The sequence below is a fragment of the Propithecus coquereli genome, unplaced genomic scaffold, assembly GCF_000956105.1.
Source record: "Propithecus coquereli isolate 6110/MARCELLA unplaced genomic scaffold, Pcoq_1.0 Scaffold116, whole genome shotgun sequence".
Taxonomy (NCBI): Eukaryota; Metazoa; Chordata; class Mammalia; order Primates; family Indriidae; genus Propithecus; species Propithecus coquereli.
The window spans coordinates 990,759-1,012,049 of record NW_012135636.1 but is presented as its reverse complement, the minus strand read 5'-3'; the positions used below and the strand labels follow the sequence as shown (position 1 = coordinate 1,012,049).

Below are 21,291 nucleotides of genomic sequence, written 5' to 3'. Positions count from 1 at the left end.
CTGCAAAATAGCCAAAGAGGAGAAGGCTGTGATAGGGACTTGGCTGCTAGCCTGGCTATACCCCCAACTGAAATTCCCGTTAGCCTAATTTTTATATATAAACGGTTGAATCAGTTTTTGAAATATCAGATGCAAAAAAGTAGCTTTGTAGTTTTAATAATAAGCATCTTGGATAAAGAGGCAAGGTAAAGATAATATTAGAATTGGCTTGACATGCAGTATACGAAGAGAACAAAAGATTAAAAAATGGCCAAAATAAAAAAGATGAAAAGAAGCAATAGAGTAATGGTCTTTGATTAGTTATCAGTCTCTTTGTGATCTTTTAATGTTAAGATATCATGTAGTTTTTGTAATTGAGCCTGGTATTATATGTGGTTCTCCGTATCATAAACATGGATCAGATGGACAAGCATCAAGGTAGAACTATATTGTAATAGGTGAGTGTTCTTCAGACAACTCTCTAAGATTGCTACTAGATTTGTGGTTGAGATGGGTGCAATCTGCACATTATCACCCCCAATTCATTAGCTTTTGGATAGATTTTTATTTAATGAGAGGGCATTGTGGCTGATAAATGGTTTAAAATGGTGATACTGATGTATAAAATGGAATTTTAAATTGTAATATTTAAAGAACTCTAACAATTTGAAATTGTCTTTCAGAGATGTTTGATATTTTAGTAATTCCAAACATACTACTGTTTATAAGAAATATTAATTTCAAAGTTAACCATTAACCAAAAGCAAACATATACAATAAGAAAACATTAATTAATCTTTTTACTTTAAGGGAACAGATGCTGCTTGTGTTGCTCAGAGTCACCGAGTCTGTACTGAAGATGCCATCACAAGCTTTTCTACAGTTCCAGGGGAAAAAAAATATGACTTTGGCAGGTCGACTTGCAGGACCACTTTTCCAGGCAATAAAAATTTAAAAAATAGATAAATAGTTGGATAGATATGTATTTTTTTTTTAAGATTCACTGAATCCTGAACTTGTTACCTGGGAAAAAAGCTTTAAATCTGAGATCATTTTACATTAAAAGATCTTTTGTATAGCTAAATTAAAAGTTGCTCATCTAGATAGGCTATTTGCCGTACGTACTAACTCACAACCCAGTATAAGAGAGGAAATATCAGGTCTGTGAAAAAAGTGTTTTAACAGAGCGATGATATTAATTTTATGTCTTGTGTGGCACACAGTTGCAAAAAGCTGGCAGAGGACTTCAGGGGTAATGGCCTGATTGTTTGCTTTGTGAGTTTCCAAATATTCAGGATTGTTAGGAAAAACTGTCTTTTATGTGGTTCTGTAGTAATGAAAAAGTAGTGAGTAATCAAGATTCTTTCTTATCATGCTGTTCCATAAGACTTTATTAACCTCTCTTAATTTGAAGTATCAGTGGTAGTTTGATTATACAGGAATTACATACTACGTTTTCCAACCTGAGGACACAAAGTGTTGACTTCAAGTGTGTTATGGATTCTTTGAAAACAGAAAAACAGTTTTCTGAAGATGACACATTAAATGCAAATACATACGTAAAATACTTCTTAATGTCAAAGATAAAAGCTGTCTGAGATCTAATTCTTGGCTGTGTGACTATCTGAAATGTTATTTACAATTTCTAGATATTAGCCATTTACCTAAAATTCTATGATGGTGCATAATCCTTTAAAACTAGCTACATGTATTATCTAAACTCCTCTTAACTTCATTGGCCTTTTTTTTTTCTTTTCACATTTCCTCATTGTTAGAACTAACCCAATGGTGGGAGCTACAGAAAGATAAATTTTTATCTTGCTATATGAAATAACTTTTATAGTCTGAATAAACAATATACCTTTTTTTTATAATAGTAAAAGGAATTTTCAAATTATATAGTGATTTCCATCTTTAATTTGAGAATGTAGGTTTTGGTTCTTTGGTTCAGTAATTCATCTCTTTTAAAACAGCATTTATTTTATTTAACGTTACTGTAGTGTAGCATGAAGAATAGGTATAACTTTAGGGAAATTTCTTTTTGGTTTGGATCACTGGAGTGTTGAGGGTTGCCCCTTGTTGAAGTGAAATTTATAATGGATACTAATGATTGCATGAATAACTTTTACAAGTATTATCTATGAAGAAAGCTATTATGTGATTTACAATTCTGCTTGTTTTTAGGTGATTTTTTAAATTGAATATCTGATTTTGAAGTTATACACTAAATGCATTTTATTGTTATTTCTCATCATTTGTCTTTATAGACACTTATAGTTGCCTGGATCAAAGCAAATCTAAATGTGTACATCTCCCGAGAACTTTGGGATGACTTATTATCAGTATTGTCATCGTTGACCTATTGGGAAGAGTTGGCCACTGAGTGGTCACTGACAATGGAGACATTAACTAAAGTTTTAGCTAGGAATTTATATAGTTTGGATCTCAGTGATTTACCATTGGATAAACTGAGTGAACAGAAGCAAAAAAAGCACAAAGGGAAAGGTAAGAGTTATTCACAGATATATTTATATTCATATAAATATTTTCATATTCTATATATATTATATATATTCTATATATAATATATATTATATTCATATTCTCTGTATGTATATAGAAAAAATTTTACTCAAATAATTGAATCAGGGAAGAACAAGCCAAGGGGAAAGGGGTGAGGATGAAGATCATCTTTGTTCTTATTTATTCTCTCCTTTATTTACCCTGGAGGTTTAAAATTTCCAAGAATAAAACATGCAGGTACCCTGTAATTTTTCTTAACCTAAAATCAGTAGTATTTTTGATAAGAGATAAATTTTTCTGTACATCTCTGAGTAAAGTTAAATTAATTCAGAATCTTAAATGTTTTTTAATAATTAACTAAAATGGAAATTTGTAAAATGTCATTCCTTTTTATCATAAGCAATTTTTGTTAGAACTGAGATTATTTCATGTTACTTTATTTAAAAAGTATACAATAAAGAAATACTTGAAAAATTCTTTTGAACACATTTACTTAGTTTTAACTAAAAGTAGACATTCCCTAGATGTGAAATATGTATCTGTCTAATGTTAAAAGGGAGCGGGACAGTAGTATATCATTAACATATATTTTTATAATACTTGGTTTATTAGCATTTTACGTTCTTGAAAATTAGTTACTAGCTAGAGATTACATCTGTGTCACATTTTATATGTGTAATCCCTGTACTATTCATCCCTGTAATGTATACAGGCTATTAAATATGTGCTCCAACTACTTTTTCCTGGACTATTTATTTCCCAAGTGGCTATAGTAGCAGGTAGAGATTTAGTACCCATCACCACAGGATGCCTTTTGGTTAGCTCATTTCCTGTCTTTTTTTGCTATCCAAATATTTCATTTCTATTACAAAGCAAGTGGGTGGCAGAGAATTTATAGTAGATTATTGTTGATGGTGTAATTTTAAAATTCTGCATCAGTTTTGGAATATGATTTTTACCTAAAATGAAGCTCAAAAAAGCTTTACAATACACAATTTATCTTGTTACTTTATAATTTATTATGAGCAAGTATAAGAATCTGAGGCAGATAGCACACATAATTGGAAGATTTTATTGATCAGGTAACAGTATACTGAGATTGAAAATCTGCATTTCTAGGAGTCGGACATGAATTTCAGAAAGTTTCAGTTGACAAGTCTTTTTCTAGAGGATGGAGTCGTGATCAGCCTGGCCAAGCCCCAATGAGACAGAGAAGTGCAACAACCACTGGTTCCCCAGGAACCGAAAAGGCAAGGAGTATAGTACGGCAAAAAACTGTTGGTATGTACTCTTTAAAATCATGAGAGTTGTACAGTGCAATACATTTGTAGTCCTTAGTAACAATGTATACAAATATACAGTTTTCTTATCAGTTGATTTTTATTGTGAAATGAAAAACGTCTGTAGCAAAACTTCCTTTTTTCCAGTAGTGTTCAGAGTCCAGTAACATGCTATGTTATCCCTTTATGCCATTAAGATTTATCTCATGTTACTGTTTTTATGTGGTTTATTTTACTGCAGATAGTCCTAATTTTAAAATGTTATTTTACAGAATTGAAGAAATAGAACTCTGATCCACAGAACTCAAGCATTAACTGGTATAGTTTCTATTAAAGGAATATACTCACAAACATGGAAAATTAGAGTAGCTAATTTTCAGTGCTACAATTACATTGTAGATTGGCTTCACAGACTTCCAACAAGGAATTTATGCTCTCTACTGGCGGACAGCTGAGGCCAAGGTGGGGTCTATTACTAGGTTCCTTGCTGCTTTTAACAAATACAGAGGAAATTTCTATAATCTATATAATAGTAACAAAGGAGCAATGATGAAAAGAATTTCTGGGTATAGGGTCACACAGCAGGCTGTGGACCCAGCTATCATCTTATTCTTTTTCTCTCAGAAATTTATAAACTTGGTGTGAATTGTAGTAGAAACAGTACTGCAGTGAAAAACAAGGAGGGCTTCTCCCTAATCTCTTTTCTTACTCTCTTTCATTATTAAATAGCTAGATAACCTTGAACAATTTACCAAATCTCTCTAGGCCTTAAGTATTTCATCTGTATAGTGGGAATGATGATACTTCTTATGCCTGAAACAAAATTGCTTGAAGTTACTTCAGGGTTTACAACCTATGATTTTATGAAAGGGGAATTTTCCATGGGAATATATCCACATTAATTGGTAATCAATGAAAAGCATTAATTTTAAAGAAATTTAAAACCATTATTGTAAGGATATATCTTCTATAAAAATATGGGTTCTAAAGTGTTAAGAATTATAGCTTGAGAGGAAGAAACAGAACTAGAAAGAAAATGAGAAATTAAACATTTTAAAAGAATTAAAAATCATGGTTAATTTAAAATCCTTTAAAAGGATCACATTTTCTGAATTGTCTATGCTTAAGCATAGAATTGTATTGATTGTATATGCCAACCTGGAAGAATAAGAAAAGATAATAAGGAAAAGAATATTGAAGAGAAAATTAATATGATACTGAGAAATTTTGTTGTAGAATTATTTTTTGGAATTCTAAGGAAAATGTTATGTTGACTATGAAATGCCTTTCTTCATTTTCTATTATAATATCACATTTATGGAAAATATATATTAGGAAGGAATTGTTATTTTAAGTTTAAATTTTTACTTTATTTAAACCTTGAATTTTTTAAAGTGCCTTATTTTTTTTCTGATTATAGAAGTAATTTATGATTAGTGTGAAAAGTAAAGTCTAAGATAGCTTAACGACCCATTAGCTGTCTAATGAGAAGTCATCATTGTTAACATGTTGATGTATATCTTTCTAGTCATTTAAATAGTATGTAATGAGTAAAATATTCACCTTCACTTCATAGCTGATTGTGATTACTTTCTGGTTGTACTTTTGTCAAAACAACCAAAACAACCTTGTCTGATTTGTTTAGTAAACAAGCCTATCAAACAAAAAGTTAAAGTATTAAAAATTTTGTTAAGGGTACCTGCATTAAGTTGGAAAATATAAAAAGGGGCGACAGATTAAATTAAGGTGTTCTTTGGACATACATTTTCTTAAATTTTTAGAATTAATTTTTTATGTTATTAGTGAATATACATGGTTAAAAATTCAGATGGTGATAAAGTATATACATTGTAGTAAGTCTCCCTCATCACTACTCCTCACCCTCCCATTTCACCTCACTAGGGACAAACATTGTCACCAGTTTCTTGAATATCCTTCTAAAGATACCTTATGAATATATAGGCATATAGCATAATGTATACACTGTTGTGAGCCATGGCTTTTATATATGTGAATGAAAAAAATATCTTTAAGTACTCACTATGGAAGTGCTGTTCTAAGCATTGATGATATAGTTGTGAACAAAGCAAATAAAATCCATTGGAGCTGACAATTCTAGTGTTGCAGGAGATTTATAATAAATAGATAAACGAGTAAACATGTTAGGAGGTAATAGGTTATGAAGAAAAGTAAAGCAGGATAAAGGACTAGAGAGGGTTAGGGCTGGGGAAATAGGACTTGATAGGGAGGTCAGGGAAGGCCTGTCTTATCATCATATAAGAACAAAAACCTGAATACAGTGAGAGAATGAGCCAAGTGAATATCTGTCATTTCAGGCAGTGGGAAAATTATAGAAGCCCTGGAGCTAGGAGTGTGCTTGGGTGTCTGATGAAGAGTAACAAGGTCAGTGTGGCTGAAGTGGAGTAAGGAAAGACTAGAGTATTAGGAAATTAAGTCAAGCCATAATGATATATCTTAAAGTTATTACATATCAAAAAATGTTAAACTGCATCATACTTTATTACATGAAAGTACCCTAATTTAACCTATGTCCTGAAGATGGATGTACATCTTACAATTTTGTGCTATTAAAAATAGTACTGCCCATTCCAGCAGCTGTAGCTTAAAAAAAAAGGTACAGAATATACTTATGTATACTTCTATACTTTGTGCATATATGCAGGAATATCTAAAGGTTAAATCTGTAGGATTTGAAATTAACTTGTCCTCTAAAGAGACTACTAGTTTATATTTCCTTTCATAATAAAGAGCTCCTATTTCTTTCACATGCTTGCCAGTGAAGTATATTATCAAAAGTTTTGCTCCATGGTAGTAAGGTTTGAAAAATTATCTGATTTTAGTTTTAATGTTCTTTTTTCTTAATATGAACAAAGAGGAGCATCTTTGAATAAGTTTAAAAGCCACTTGGGCCTCCCTCACAACTGGTTAAAGCATCAAAAATTAATTAGTCTGGAATGACACTCAGGAAAAAAGTGTGTGTGTTGAGGAGGTGGAGTTAAAGCTCTTCACCAAAAAATTTAAGTGAATAACTATAGCAGGAATGAAGGAATTTTAAAAATCTCCATTTTGAAACCTTAATAGATTTAAACAAAGATCGTCAGTTGATACTAAAACCATTAGGTGAAAGATTGCTTTGGAACAGGATATTCACTTGTTGCCAAGGATCATGTCACAGATTATTTACAATTGCAAAGGGCAAATATACCTTTACAGTGGAGGAAACTGGAGGTCATCACCTAATCAAGCCTATATACCTAACTTCTAATTTATAGTACATATAGGAGATAGAAGAACAAATTGAATGACTCCATGAGGAAATAATTACACAAACCAGAATGTAATATATCTTATGAGACAACTAGCGTAGACTCTTCAAAAAGACACTATCATCTTAAAAAAGATTGAGATAGAGGAGTCTGTTTTAGATTAAAGAAACAGTAACCAAATGCAGTACATGGATCCTGTTGGAATCTTGGTTTGAAAAAGGGTTATAAAAATCATTTTGGGGATAATTTGGTACCTTTGAATACAGACTGGATATTAGATGATATTATGGAATTTTTGTTAATTTTCTTAGGTGTGATAATGGAATTGGTTATATAGGAGGATGAACCTTAGCTTGAAATGAAGCCTCAAATATTTAGGGATGAAGAGTCATGGTATCAGCAGCTTACTTTCAGATACTTCAGCAAAAACACACACACACAAAAAGCAAATATGGAAAAATATTAACAGTTGTCAAATCTAGACAGAGGTATGCATGTGTACATTGTAATGGTCTTTCAGCTTTTTCTGAGTGTTTGAAATTTTTCTTAATGAAAAATTATGCAGAAAGAGGTTTAAAAAAAAAGATGCCTTATACTGCCAGCAGTATAGTGAACCTGATATTCTGGAGCTATTAGATATTCTTGCTACTTTTTTCTTGTACTTTGCAAAGTCTCTGAGGGAAAGAGACTCTACCCTACTTCCTTGGCTAAAACAAAGAAACAAAACTATGAGCTGAAAATGGAGCGATGAGCAGTAAGCACATTGGAAAAGTGGAATGACTCTGAAGGAAATTGCTGATAATTATTAATACCTCTGGGATACAGACTAAGACCTGGGCAAGCTTCAAGGTTGGAGGACCGAATTAATCCAGAAATTCCTCAGATTAAAATCAACCAAATATGAGCTCACAAAGATTATTCAATAAACAAGAGAACAAACTATGTAAGTGAGTTAACAAAAAGAAGAGATTTAGATTCCTAACAGGGTTTAATTCCCAATATTGAGATATAATTTTTCAGACTATAAAATAAGTATATTTGAAAATGTTTGAAGAGAAAAATGATAAGCTCATAAAAATGATCGATAAAAAGAACCAAATAGAACTTTTAGAAATAAAATATAATTGCTAAAAGAGGCTGGGCGTCGTGGTCCGTGCCTGTAATCCTAGCACTCTGGGAGACTGAGACAGAAGGATGACTTGAGCTCAGGAGTTCAAGACAAGCCTGAGCAAGAGTGAGACCCTGTCTCTTTTTTAAACATTAAAAAAATAAAAAATATATGTATAATTGCTAAAAGAAAAAAAAACCTCAACGCATAGATTAAGCAACACATGAGATATAACTAAAGAGAGAATCAGTGACTTCGAAGAGAGATTTGAAGAAATTGCCCAGGATAAGGAGATGGAAAATATGAAGGAGAGGTTAAGCTGTATGTAGAATAGGACAAGAGGGTCTTACATGTCTAATTGGAATTTCAGAAGGAGAGAATGAAGGGTAGGCAATATTTCGAGAGTAACAGATAATTGATGGAAAATATGAGTCTATAGAGAAAGAAGCACATAGTATACCAAATAGAATATATAAGTAGAAACCCATACCTAAACACATTACAGTGATACTGCAGAATGGAAAGACAAAAGAGCTTAAAAGCTGCAAAGAGAAAAAATAGATCAACTGCAAGAAAATGACAGTTATGCTGAAAGCAGTGTTCTCAATACCAACAACAGAAAACAGGATAATGGAATAATATCTTCAAAGTGCTAAGGGAAAACAACTGTCATCATAGAATTATGTACTGACCAAACTTTCAAGATTGAGGGTAACACAAAGACAAAAACTTGAAAGAATTTGCTACTAATTGACCTTCATGAAGGAACTTCTAAAGAATAAGTCAGGAAAAAAAACAGTTGTCCCAGGATTAAAGTCTGAGATACAAGGAGGAATAAATGATTGAAGAAATTGGTAAATGTGTAGGTAAATCTGAATAAATATTATCTGAATAAATCTATCATTCTGGAATTAAAGGGCAGAATTAAAATACAAATCATTCATAATATGTAATTCAGGAGCAGTTTAGTAAGAGTGTTAGAGTTCTAAAGTCCTTGTTCAGGGTAGAGTAGGAAGCCGGTGGTATTATGATATTATATTAACATTAGACTTGAAAAATATAAAGGAGAAAGACAATCCAATTAAAAAACAGGCAAAGGATTTGAATGGACATTTTTCTAAAGAAGATACACAAATGGCCAATAAGCACATGCTCAACAACCCCAGCCATCAGGAAAATGCAAATAAAAATCGCAATGAGATACCACTTCACACTCACCCACTAGGATGGCTATTGTCCATCAAAAAGATGAACAAGTGTTGATGAGTGTGTGGAGAAATTGGAATCCTCATACACTGCTAGTGGTAATGTAAAATGGTACAGCCATTTTGGAAAATAGTTTGTCAGATCTTCCAAATGTTAAACGTGAAGTTATAATATGACCTAGCAATTCCACTCCTAGGTATATATTCAAGAGAATTAAAGAGTAGCTGCTCTCATCAATTTTATGCACTGTTGTCAGAATAATTTTTAGTCTAAAGTACAGTTTATTCCCTATCCCCTCAAAAAGTTTTGTGACCTTCCCAGACTGACTAATTCGTATCTGTATGTCTTAATCTAACATTGGGACCAATTCTGATTTATTTTAATAAATTTTTCTGGTATTATATTTCACTATTCCCTTTTGCTTATTGTTTGTACAAGCCAAAAAAGAACTATTAGAAACAAAGAATTTTAGATTTGGCTTTGTCATTGAGCAGAGAAATAACCTGATAAAAACTGTTTTTAGAGATTAATTTGGAAATATTGTATACTATGAATTTAAGAGAAAGCAAATGGAAGCTTCATTAATTTAAAGTCAGGACCAAGGATGAAGGACTAATAGTGAGGATAGAGAGTAACCAAGTTGCCCAAGCTAGAAATCTGGGAGTCAGTTTCAACTCTTTTCTCTCTTCTGTACCCCAGAACTCTGATTGAATCATCAGATCCTGTTGATTATATCTCAAGCTAAGCATCTCTCACATCTCTTCATTTCTCTACATTTCCACTGCTGCTACCTTGGTCCAGTACACCATCATGCCTATACTGCTGCAAGAGTTTCCTAACTTGTTTCCCTGCATCATTCTTTCACCACCTCCAGATTCATTTTCTACCCTCCTGTCATAGTGATATTAAGAAAAATTTCAGATTGATGTAACTTCTTTTCTTACATCATTCATTGCAAGAGCCTGTTATTGCTCTTGGGATAAAATTGAACATCTTAACTTGGTTTATAAGTCCCTTTGGTCCCTGCCCACTTTTCCAGTCTCATTTTATTCCATTCTCCTTTGTTCTCTACTTTCCAGCCTTACTAGACTTCATTAGTTAAAATGGTGAGAAAAAAAATCCACCAATGCAGAATTCTCTATCCAGCAAAATTATCCTTTAAAAATGAAAGAGAAATAAAGACTTTGTCAGATAAACAAAGATTGAGGGAATTTGTCAACAGTATACTTGCCTTCTAATAAATGTTAAAAGAAGTTATTTGGAAAGAAGGAAAGAGATAGAGGTCAGAAACTCTAAACAAAGGAAGCGTGTTAGAGAATGAATGAATGAAGGTAAAATAAAATCTTTTTAAAAATATTTAATTAATCTAACAGCTGATGATTTGTTCACTAAACCAAAATTACTGTGTATTAGGTGTTTATAGCTTATGGTTGGTGAAATGATTGACAGCAGTATTTTAAGGGATGGAAGGGAGGAATTGGTAATACTCAGTTATAAGTACCTCTTCCCAGGAAGTGGTACAGTGCTATTTGAAAAAGAGAACGTGGATGAGTTGTAAATGTGTATTCCAAACTCCAGAGCAACAACTAGAAAAATTTTTTCCTTTTGTTAAAAATAGTATAATTTATATATGAAGAGAAAAAATAGAATCATATAAAATGCTCAGTGAGGCTTGGCACAGTGGCCCATGTCTGTAATCCAGCACTTGAGGAGGCTGGGCAGCAGGATCACTTGAGGCCAAGATTTTGAGACCAGCCTGGGCAACATAGCAAGACCCTGTCTCTACAAAACATAAAAGTAAAATTAGCCAGGCATGGTGGCATACACCTGTTAGTCCTAGCTACTCAGGAACCTGAGGTGAGGAGGATCGCTTGAGCCCAGGTGTTCAAGGTAGCGGTGAGCTATGATTATGCCACTGCACTCCAGCCCGGGCAACAGAGTAAGACCCTGTCCCACAAAAAATAAATAAATAAAATAAAATGCTCTATTAAAACCAGAGAGGTCAAGAAAGAGTGGGGTACAAGAAAGAACAACAGTGATAAATAGAAAACGGTAACAAATGTGTAGTATTAATTCAACTATATCAGTAATAATTTTAAACATTAGTGGTCTAAATATACCAGTTAAAAGAGACTACCTCAGTGTATAAAAGAACAATACTGAACTGTATGTTGTCTAAAAGAAATCCACTTAAAATATAAAGACACATAGATCAGACAGATTAAAAATAAACGGATGGAGAAAGTAGACTATGCTAACATTAATCAAAAAAAAAGGGGATTAGCTATACATGCATTGTTTAATGACAGGGATACATTCTGAGAAATACATCATTAGGTGATTTTGTCATTGTGGAAACACAGAGTGTATTTACACAAACTAGATGGTATAACCTGCACACCTAGGCTATATGGTGTAGCCTGTTGCTCCTAGGCTGTAAATCTGTACTGCATGTTACTGTACTGAATACTGTAGGCAGTTGTAACACAATGGTAAGTGTTGTGTATCTAAACATAGAAAAGGTACAGTAAAAATACAGCATTATAATCTTTTGGGACCAACGTTGTATATGTGGTCCATTGTTGACTAAATCATCATTTGCAGCATATAACTGTATTAATTTCCAGACACAGCAGACTTCAAGGAAAATTATCAAGGATAAAGAAGGGCGTTACATAAAGATAAACGTGTTTAATTCTCCAATTAACCACATTAGACGTTAATGTGTATGTCCCTAACAAAAGAGCATCAAAATATGTGAGATAAAAACCGATAAAACTGCCAGGAGAAATAGATGAATTTGCTATTATAGTTGGAGACCTAGCACCTTTCTATCAGTAATTGACAGATCCAGCAGGCTGAAAATCAGCAAGGACATAGTTGAACTGAAAAGCATCATCAATCTGATTGTGCCATCTGTAGATTGCTTCTTCCAAGAGCAGCAGATTTCACCTTCTCTCAAGCACACACAAAACATTCACCAAGATAGACCATGTTCTGGGTCATCAAACATGCCTTAACAAATTTAAAGGAATAGAAATCATACAAAGTATGTCCCCTGACGACAGTGGATTTAACTAGAAATCAATAACAGAGAGAGTTGGGAAACTCCAAAATATTTAAGAGATAAAACAATACACTTATCTAAATAACACATGGGTCCAAAAGAGAAATCTAATGAGAAATTTTAGAATATTTTGAATGAAATGAAATTACAACTTATCAAAATTTGTGGGATGCTGTGAAAACAGTGCTTAGGGAAATTTATAGCGTTGAAAGCGTGTATTATTAAATACAAAAGAAGAAAGATCAAAAATCGATAATCCGAGCGTCCATTTTAGGAAACTAGAAAAACAAAAGGAGCAAATTAAAGCAAGCAGAAGAAAGGAAATAATAAAAATTAAAGCAGAAATCTGTAAAGTTGAAAATAGGAAATCACTAAAGAAAAAGCAACAAAACCAAAAGCTGGTTCTTTGAAAATATCAGTAAAACTGATAAACCTCCAGCTAGGTTAAATAAGAAAGAGAGAAAAGACATTACTAATTTCGGAAATGAAAGATAAGCCATTACTACTGATCCTTTTATTTACTGATTAAAAGGATAAAGGAACGTAATTTGATAACCTGGATGAAATGGACCAATTACTTGAAAGGTATAATCTACCAAGACTCACACAACAAGAAATAAATAATCTGAAAAGACGTATCTGTTAATTAAATTGAATCAATAACTAGGAACCTTACAAATTAGAAAGCACCAGGCCTAGATGTGCTCATTGTGATTTCTTCCAAACATTTAAGGAAGAAATTAGCGTCCCAGAAAATGGATGCGAAGGAAATATGTCCTAATCTATGAGGTCAGTGTTACCCTAATGCAATTCATCCCCATCAACAGGCTAAAGAAGAAAAACCATATGATCACATCAATAAGTACAGAAAAACCATTTGTCACAGCACCCATTTAGCATAAAAATTGTCAGCAAACTAAGAAAAGGGGGGATCTTCCTCAATTTGATAAATCTATTTAAACAAAAAAAAAAAACCCTACCTCTGGCATCAGACTTAATGGTGAGAAACTAGATTTTTTTTTTTGCTAAGACCTGCAACAAGGCAAGGATGTCTTACTATTTCTATGAGACAAAAAACTGGAAGGTATACAGACTGGGAAGGAATAAATAAAGCTATATTTACAGATGACATTATTTATGTAGATAATCTGAAAGAAACAACCTTCTGGAACTAATAAGCAGCTATAGCAAGGTTGCAGGATTCCAAATTAATATGCAAAAGTCAGTTGCTTCCTATATACCAGCAGTGAACAATTGGAATTTGAAATTAAAACGCAGTATCATTTACACTAGCAACAAAAATCCCAAAACAATTAGTTATAAATCTAACAAAATATTTACAAGATCTATATGAGGAAAACTATAAAACTTTGATGAAAGAAATCAAAAGAAGTTCTAAATAAATGGAGAGATAGTTCGTGTACATGGATAGACAAACTCAATATTGGCAAGATGTCAGTTCTTACCAACTTAATCTATAGATTCAACACATTCCCAATTGATTGTGTTCTTAACAAGTTATTTTGTGAATATTGACAAACATATCCTAAAGTTTATGAGGAAAGGCAAAAGACCAAGAATAGTCAACAAAATACTGAAGGAAAACAAGGAATTCAGAGGAGTGATAGAACCCACTTCAGAACTTACTCTAATAGTACAGTAATCAAGAAAATGTGGTATAGGTAGATGTGGTATAGATGTTAAAAACTAGAGATTCCAGAAATACACTCACACAACTAGAGTCCACTGATCTCTGACAAAGAAGCAAAGGCAATTCAATGGAGAAAGAAGGTTGGTCTTTTCGACAAATGATACTGCAACAACTGAACACACACACATACATATGAAAAAGCATGGCCTATACCTTTCACAAAAATTAACTCAAAATGGATCATAGACCTTAACTTAAAATACAAAAGTATAAAACACCTTGAAGACAACAAAGGAGAAAGTCTAGGACACCTTGGGTTTGGCAATGAGTTTTAAAATACAACACCAAAAATACAATCCATGAAAGAAAAAATTGCAAGGTTGGACTTTATTAAAATTAAAAAATTTGAAAGACATTTTTCAGAGAATGAAATGACAAGCCACAGACTCGGAGAAAATTTTTGCAAAACACATATCTGTTAAAAGACTGGTTCTAAAATATGCAAAGAATTCTTAAAATTCAACAGGAAGAAAACAGCGATTAAAAAATGGGCAAAAGATGTGAACAAACACCTCACCAAAGAAGTATACAAATAAGCACATGAAAAAATGCTCAGCATCATATGTCATTAGGGAATTGCAAATTAAAATGAGATTCGGCTACATACCTACAGGAATGGCTAAAATCCAAAACACTGACAACACCAAATGCTAGTGAGGATGTATAGCAACAGGAACTCTCATTGGTAGTAGAAATGCAAAATAGTACTGTCACTTTGAGAGACAGGAAGTTTCTTTCAAAACTAAACATACTCTTACCGTAAGATCCAACCATAGCACTCCTTGGTATTTACCTATTTGAGTTGAAAGCATGTCCACACAAACATCTGGTCATAATTATTTATAGCTGCTTTATTCATAATTGCCCAAGATGTCCTTCAATAGGTGAATGTACAAACTGGTACACCCACACAATGGAATGTTATTCAGTGATAAAAATAAATGTGCTGTCAGGCCATGAAAAAACATGAATTCTGAATGCAAATTGCTGAGTAAAAGAAGCTAATCTCTTCGAAAAGATTACATACTTTGTGATTCAACTCTATGACATTATGGAAAAGATAAAACTGTGTTGTCAATAAATAGATTACTGGTTGCCAGGGGTTAGGGATGGGGGATTGAGGCAAGGAGGAGGGAAGAATAGGTGGAGCACAGAGCATATTTAGAGACATGAAACCATTCTGTATTATACTGTAATGGTGTATATGTGTTATTGTACATTTGTCAAAACTCCATAGAATGTTCTACATATTGATCCCTGATCCTAGTTAATAATACTTTATCAATATTGATGCATTAATTGTAGCAAATGTAGCCCTCTAACAAATGTTAATAATAAGGGAAATTGGTGGGAGGGGTAAGAGGATACATGGATACCCTTTGTACTTACCACTTAATTTATTTTCTGTAAACCTAAAACTAGTTTTTAAAAATGTGTATTCTTGGCCGGGTGTGGTGGCTCACACCTATATTCCTAGCACTCTGGGAGGCCAAGGCAGGAGGATCGTTTGAGGTCAGGAGTTCAAGACCAGCCTGAGCAAGAATGAGACCCCCATCTCTACTAAAAATAGAAAAATTAGCCAGGCATCGTGGCATGGGCCTGCAGTCCCAGCTACTTGGGAGGCTGAGGCAGGAGGATTGCTTGAGCCCAGGAGTTTGAGGTTGCTGTGAGCTAGGCTGATGCCATGGCACTCTACCCAGGGCTACAGAGCAAGACTCTAAAAACAACAACAAAAAATTAAAGATGATGTAATCCTTTCATCCCAGAATATTTGGGATGGCCTTATTAAGAGAAATTTTGTTACTAATATTTAACTTAAGTTTAAAATTTTTAAAAATTTGGAGAGCATAACTAAGATTTTGCTTATGCCAACAAATATTTAGAGAGGTGCAATGAATTTAGAAATTATTTTAGAATATATTCATGAGAAGCAGTGTAACTTTTTGATGATTTAGCACCTGGTATTCAATTTTTGAAGCAAATATATCACTGTTTTTGTTTTCAGATTTTGCTCTTAGTTTATGTTTATTATAATCATGTGCCTAAATTTGGAAACTTTAAAAGGTATTTTTGGGGGGAGGGCAAGAGCAACATACGTAACCTAAACTAATCTGTACCCCCATAATATGCTGAAATAAAAAAAAATTAAATTAAAAAAAAAAGTTGGGAGGAAAAAAAAGGGTATTTTTGCCAGTGGAGAGAAATATATACATAATGTGAATGTTACTTAATAAATAGGGGGGAATGTGTATTTTTTTGGGGGGGGAATAATAAAATGCCAGAGCTGACTTCGTCATGTTTATTTTGTATATTTGTGTGCTTTTAGTAATCCATCACATTTCCTGTCTACAGTTTCTTTTTTTTTTTCCAGAGAAAAGGTACCTTGCTCTGTCGCCCAGGCTGGAGTGCAGTGGTGCCATCACAGTTGACTGCAGCCTCAAAAACTCCTGGGCTCAAGCAGTCTTTCTGCCTCAGCCTACTAGGTGTACATCTGGCTCATTTTTTAGTTTTTTTATGGAGATGAGGTCTTGTTATGTTGCCCAGGTTGGTCTGGGCTCATGTGGTCCTCCTGCCTCAGCCTTTCAAAGTGCTGGGATTACAGACGTGAGCCACTGCACCTGACCCATTGAATTTCTTATGCTGTATGGGAACTCTGGAGTGGAGGTTATACTTTTTGATATAATCTGTATGGTCCAAGGTAAATTTATGTGGAAGTGCATTTTTCCTTTTTCTTTTTTTGAAGGGAGGGGAAAAATAGGAAGCCTTCAGAAATTGCCACACTCATAGTTCGATGTTATATTTTTTCATTGCTGATAAAGCGTATTACAGATTTAAGATTATTGATGCATGTGGTTTAGCAATGTCTGCAGTAATAAGAATGTCCGTAGTTTTACAAAGATTCTCTGACGTAAGCATTTAGATTAGTAAATCCTAAAAGATTTCAATAGCTAATTCATTGTGAATACTCTTCTATAGGGAAGGTTGCACAGCTGTGAGGCACTTAATGGACTTCCAGGAATGCATAAAGAACCCACAGTTTAGTAACAAAAGGAGGAGTACATTTTTGAAGAATTCATTCAGGATCATTACACAAATTTATATCAGTACAAATACGGAAAAAGTTCCAAGGGAAATGCCCAAGCTTTTCCTTCAACTTGGTGCTGGCAAAGCAGGAATAGAAGGAGTTGTTATCTCCAATAAATTATCCCTGAGGAAGAATTAAAAGTTTTAATTGATCTGTGGAATCTAAAACTTGTTTCAATTAAGTTTTTATAAAAATATCCCTAAATCATGCTTGAAGCTCGGACTTGGGGGAGAGGGGGCAAGGGCAACATACGTAACCTAAACATCTGTACCCCCATGATATGCTGAAATAAAAAAAAAAAATCCCTAAAAATCACATCCGATTATAACTGTAGGTAGTACTTTACCTTCTGTGTAAGAGGCACTTCAAGTTTTTCCTATGTGTTTTGTGTCTTTGCTCTAACAAGTTTTAATGAGTGATTATCTTGAAGTCAACATAACTTTTGTGCCAAATTAAATTATAAAATTGTTGTTTACTTTCACAAAGGAGAAGAAGCTAGCAGGAAAACTCTAATAGAGCCAGATTCTGACATTTTGTATCTGGGCTCAATTTTAAAATATACTTATCTGTAATATATTACATGGTAATCCATACAGTGAAAACAGAGTGTTATTATCTTAGCATATTCCAACCTTCCAACATTTTGGTGCCCATAGATTTACCTAAAAAATGCTCTTAAAGAATCCTTTATTTTGCCAGCATTCATAAAAATGTTTGAAAAAATCTCTGGCTGTTTCCAGTTATAAACTATGAAATACATTCAGTTTTGGGTTAATGATTGTTTTGTTTTCTCCTCTGTATCTTCACAGTCTTATACTCGCTTTTCAAATGCTTATGCTGGACTCCTACTCAAACACATTCAGTAAAGATTTATTAAGCTTACATGTGCGAAACATCAGAGATTCAAAGATAAGAGGATATGGATCTTGCATTTGAAAAGTTGGGGAAGCTGATGTAAAAACATACAGTTTGCTAAAAATAGATTGTAAGCTTTGCAGAAGGAGGAATTCCTATTTGTTTTTGTTTATTACTGTTATTGCCAGTAAGTTAAATAAATAATTGTATGGAAGAGTCAGAAAAGCTGCTCAAATAAGATGATATTTCAAATGTAAAGGAGTTTTTCAGAAAGAAAAGGAGACCCAAGGACATTAGCAACATACAAAGATATGCTGTGATGATGAAAGAGCATAAAAATTTTAGAGAATAACGTAATTCTGAATGACAGCATGGGAGGACAGTAGAAGGAAATGAAGCTTCAGTGAGTGGTATTGTAATCAAGTCAACTGTTAAAGGTCTCGTGTGACAAGCTGAGGAATTTAGGCATCAGGGAACCCCGTGTTTTTGGTAATCAGGGAAATGCAGGATTTTGAATTGATGTTAATATTCATACTTTTTTGCCACCATTAATATTACAGTAGAGATTATGCAATGTTGTTTCTTTTACATCCTCTATTCATACATAACAATACCTATAACTTCATTTAATCACAAATCACTAAAAAGTTGAAAAAAATCTCTGGGAAGTATAAACTTGATTATTAATTTATTTCAAAGTGAACTAAAAATTTGTCTTTAGTTTTGTGAACATAGTGACTCTCTTTTCAAAAAATTATTAAGTGCAACTACAAATGCAATTTAAAAAATAACACGAAAGTTCATCTTTAAAAACATCTTTTAAGATTTTATGTTTATAATTTGAATAAGCACAAAATTATCTGTTTTTCTCAAGAACTTAGTTCTTCATGCTGATTGCAAATTGTTTTCTATAAACGTTTCTACCGAAAAATTTCAGTTATACTATTATATTTGCTGTAAGTAAGAAGTACTAATTTTATTAGCATTCTTCTCATACCAGAAACAAATACTAACCATGAGACTAAATCCTTTTGATTATGAATTACACAAAATTTCTAAGAAAGACCTATGAGTGATTTGGAAACTTTATTTGGTGAAGAGAATGAAAATAGGAATGATTTATTCTTAGAATTCAGCCTTATTAGGAAAAATGGCTCAGAATTGCCTAGAGAAATACCCAAATATGGTCCCCAAAGTTTCTTTGAACCAATAATACTGAGTTCTTTTCGTGGTTTCCATTCAATGAATTTCTCAACCCTTGATTTTGAGAACATAATGCTAATTAAAGTGTCTGCTGGTTTTTTTTAATGCTATTCCATTGTAACTGCTAATAATAAACAACAATTTTCCTGCTTTATACCAAAAAATTTACATTCAAAATGTGGTGTGTGTTCTCTGATTTCTTTTCTTACAGCTTGCCAGTATTTGCCGTGCTGAAATGTTTTAATTTAAAATTTCCTTCCTTTGTATCTTTTAGTTTTCTCTGTTGCTGCTTTTTCTGTGACACAAGCCTTTCATTATAGTCACTCTTCTTTTTTCCTTCCCCACTTCTTTCTTTTCCTTTTTTAAAGCCATGAGAAGCCGATCCATTGGTGAATGTGCTCTGCCATCGGCCTATATACGCAGTGCTAAAAGTGCTCCTGTTCTGATCCATACTTCCAAACCCTTCTTGCCTGATATTGTTCTCACTCCCCTTTCTGATGAGCTTTCAGGTAGTGCCACCTCTGCTAATTTCTGCACCACCTTTTTCACTTTTTAATCCTCTGCTTTCAAATTTTGCTTAATCAAATAAACTCTTTAAAGTTAATTTCTTTGGGGGAGGTGTGGGGAACTGGGAAAGTGATTGAGAAATCAACATTTTGAGTTATTTGAACTCTAATGCTATCTTTGCAGTTCATTCTGGAAGTGCTAAGTTTAGTGCTGTGCCAATGTCCAATATTTTTGGTTGTAAATGGCCAATTTTTCATTTTTTTCTTCCTCTCAGATGGTTAAAAATAGTAGTAATATATACTTATAGATGTCTCACAAGAGGTAACTTGGAAGATAATCAGAGCCTTGACTTTTAATTTCCTGTTGTTTTGACTAATGATACGGTAAATCTTGTATAATTTATTCTCCATCATCCATAGGAATGGAACTAAGGATAGTCAATAATTGGGAAAAGTATGTAATCTAAAAGCTGCATTGGAATAAATCTTTGTATTTATATAAGATGTAATAATATGGAGCAATCTAAGAATTTACTTGTTTTTAAATCATTCTTTGAAGCCCCAGCTTCCAAGGAGCTTCAAGACCTGCTCAGCTTTCTGATTCTGCATCAGGTCCTTCATCCCCAGTACTGGGATGATCTGCTCTTTTATTAAGGTTTAGTTAACATATAATAAAATGCATAGATCCATAGATTCATTCAGTTCAGTGAGTTTTGACACTTGTACACACTGCTGCAAACCATAACCCAAAACAAAAGATAGAATGTTTCCATTACCTCAAAAGTTCCCTAGTAACCCTTTTGAATCAGTAACCCTACTCCCACCCTCCACACACATAACCACATTTTAATTTCTATCACCATAGATCAGTCTTGTTTTTTAAAAATTATTTTATATAAATAAAATCATACAGTGTCTTGTCTTTTAGACAAACACAAACTTGTGTTGAGTACAGTTACTGTGGAGAATGTGCCAGGCCAAATAAATGTACTTGTACATTCTTAGGTACTTTCCTATCACTTTTCTTAAAGAGTGTTTCCCTGACATTGCCACTTTTGGTGAGGCTGCTGTTTTGTTGTTGTTGTTTTCCTAAACCTATTTCCATACCCTTCAGTTTCTAATGGATTGTAGGCTTATATGAGGGAAAGGTGCATTTTTATTAATAATAATATTGTAGGTGAAGTCCCTTCTACCATCCCTAATCCCTTTGATCAGAGATTTCTTCCAAACCAAGGGAGCAACATAGTTCAGAGTTACATATATGTAGATACAGACACATATGTATATATGTCTTGTGTTTATTATTCTTTGGAAATATAGTTAATGAAAAAAGTGTTTGCCTTTCTCAAAATGAAAAAATAAAACATTTAATTATTAGGTGTGCTATGTTTTGTGTTTTCTGGTTCAGGATACCTTGACTAGGAAACATTTGCTTCAGGAATATTCTTTATGCTGTTTTTGAGAAATATTCAAGTATTACT

The 21,291-nt window shown here is 33.2% G+C and overlaps 1 protein-coding gene across 4 annotated transcripts in view; it reads left to right on the top strand.

Moving 5' to 3' along the window:
* RALGAPA1 (Ral GTPase activating protein, alpha subunit 1 (catalytic)) overlaps positions 1 to 21,291 on the top strand; it is a 232,168-nt gene that overhangs the window by 74,604 nt on the left and 136,273 nt on the right. For 3 of the 4 annotated variants that reach the window (XM_012658280.1, XM_012658299.1, XM_012658290.1), the window contains exons 14-16: positions 790 to 919; positions 2,247 to 2,484; positions 3,622 to 3,783. In XM_012658280.1, coding sequence (XP_012513734.1) covers positions 790 to 919; positions 2,247 to 2,484; positions 3,622 to 3,783 — 530 coding nt within the window. Of the gene's footprint in view, positions 1 to 789; positions 920 to 2,246; positions 2,485 to 3,621; positions 3,784 to 19,672; positions 19,814 to 21,291 lie in introns of all 4 variants that reach the window. The other variant, XM_012658273.1, reaches the window with a different exon arrangement.